Source organism: Limtongia smithiae, assembly GCF_038497785.1.
Source record: "Limtongia smithiae strain NRRL Y-17922 unplaced genomic scaffold V1518scaffold_39, whole genome shotgun sequence".
NCBI classification, from domain to species: Eukaryota; Fungi; Ascomycota; class Lipomycetes; order Lipomycetales; family Lipomycetaceae; genus Limtongia; species Limtongia smithiae.
The window spans coordinates 1-1,241 of record NW_027117660.1 but is presented as its reverse complement, the minus strand read 5'-3'; the positions used below and the strand labels follow the sequence as shown (position 1 = coordinate 1,241).

The 1,241-nt window shown below is 45.0% G+C and overlaps 1 protein-coding gene across 1 annotated transcript; it reads right to left on the bottom strand.

Moving 5' to 3' along the window:
- Positions 1 to 689: 689 nt before the first annotated feature.
- Positions 690 to 1,241, bottom strand: V1518DRAFT_378936 (uncharacterized protein; the record flags this gene model as incomplete). The annotated part of the gene is made up of 1 exon (XM_066901627.1): positions 690 to 1,241. A coding segment is annotated over one exon (552 nt), but the record flags the coding sequence as incomplete, so codon positions are not given.

Below are 1,241 nucleotides of genomic sequence, written 5' to 3'. Positions count from 1 at the left end.
GGCGTGAGGTCTGGATGCTCAGTGGTCAAAGTCTTCAGTCCATATTTTTACTTCATATTTATCCCACAGTTCCGAGTTGGCCCTACATCGTCTTACGGACCAAATCAGGCAGTCGGCAAAAGGTAGAACTGCGAGTGTGTGGCTGTGCAGCATCAGCATAAGTAATGCAGAACATAGAGACATGTGCTCAAGATCATAAGTGCATGTTGCCGATGTTGGAATCCTGTCAGCTGGAGTTTTCTGATCACTGCAAGTCACTTATGTCAAGCCATTCAGGTAATCTGCCGGTCAAGTGACCGGTGGTGCAATGAATGACAAGATAGAGTTGTAACTGTTAGCCAGCTATCAAACTCCCGAAACTCTCTATTGTGTCGAAGTACCTCATCGTCATTGTCCCTGGAACTGCCCCCCCGCGGACAAAGTTGGTAACGACTTTCAATTACAGCCTGTGTACCGTTATTCCCACCTCTGAGTGTGGCTAGCTCAAACAGAGACAGACAGAATAAACAATTGTGGTAATCGACTGCCCCAGTATAAAACTTAACATTAATAACCTCTACTGTTTGTCAACTCGCTACATATGATTCGTATCCACTCCGCACTCTCGTTCACACAAGCGAGGCACAAGAACACTGCTGAACTGTAGACAAGATATGGATTCACATCGGTAAATTCACAACCATGAAATTCTACTCAAATTCAAAATCCTTAAAATCACCTGCGATAGACAGCTTCAGCTTCTTGTAATAGCTCGGAACACCGCCCAAGTAGTTCAGCGACTCGATCTTTTTGCCGGGAATGTTTGCACCCATGAAGAACGATGTCGTGCCCTTCAACAGACTCTTGTCAGCCATGTCGTCAATCTCCTCTTTATATTTCACTTCAGACTCATGAGTAGGCTGCATTCTAGTGTAGTTATGCTCTTTGCAGTAAGCGATGGCGCTGTTGATCCAGTCGCACTCGAGTTGGCAGCAACTGGGCCCATTGCAAAATGTTGTTGGCGACTGTGGTCCATACACAAAGAACATATTTGGAAAGCCGTTGCTCGTGAGGCCCAAGTTGGTATAAATGCCATCACTCCAGTACTCTTTCAATGTCACGCCATTAGTGCCCATAATATCAATCTGAGTCAAGCCACCAGAAATTGCATCGAAACCAGTAGCGAACACAATTATATCAAGCTCAATATCACGCTGAGAGGTTTTGATGCCTTTTTCCGTAATCTGAATAATCTTCTCCTC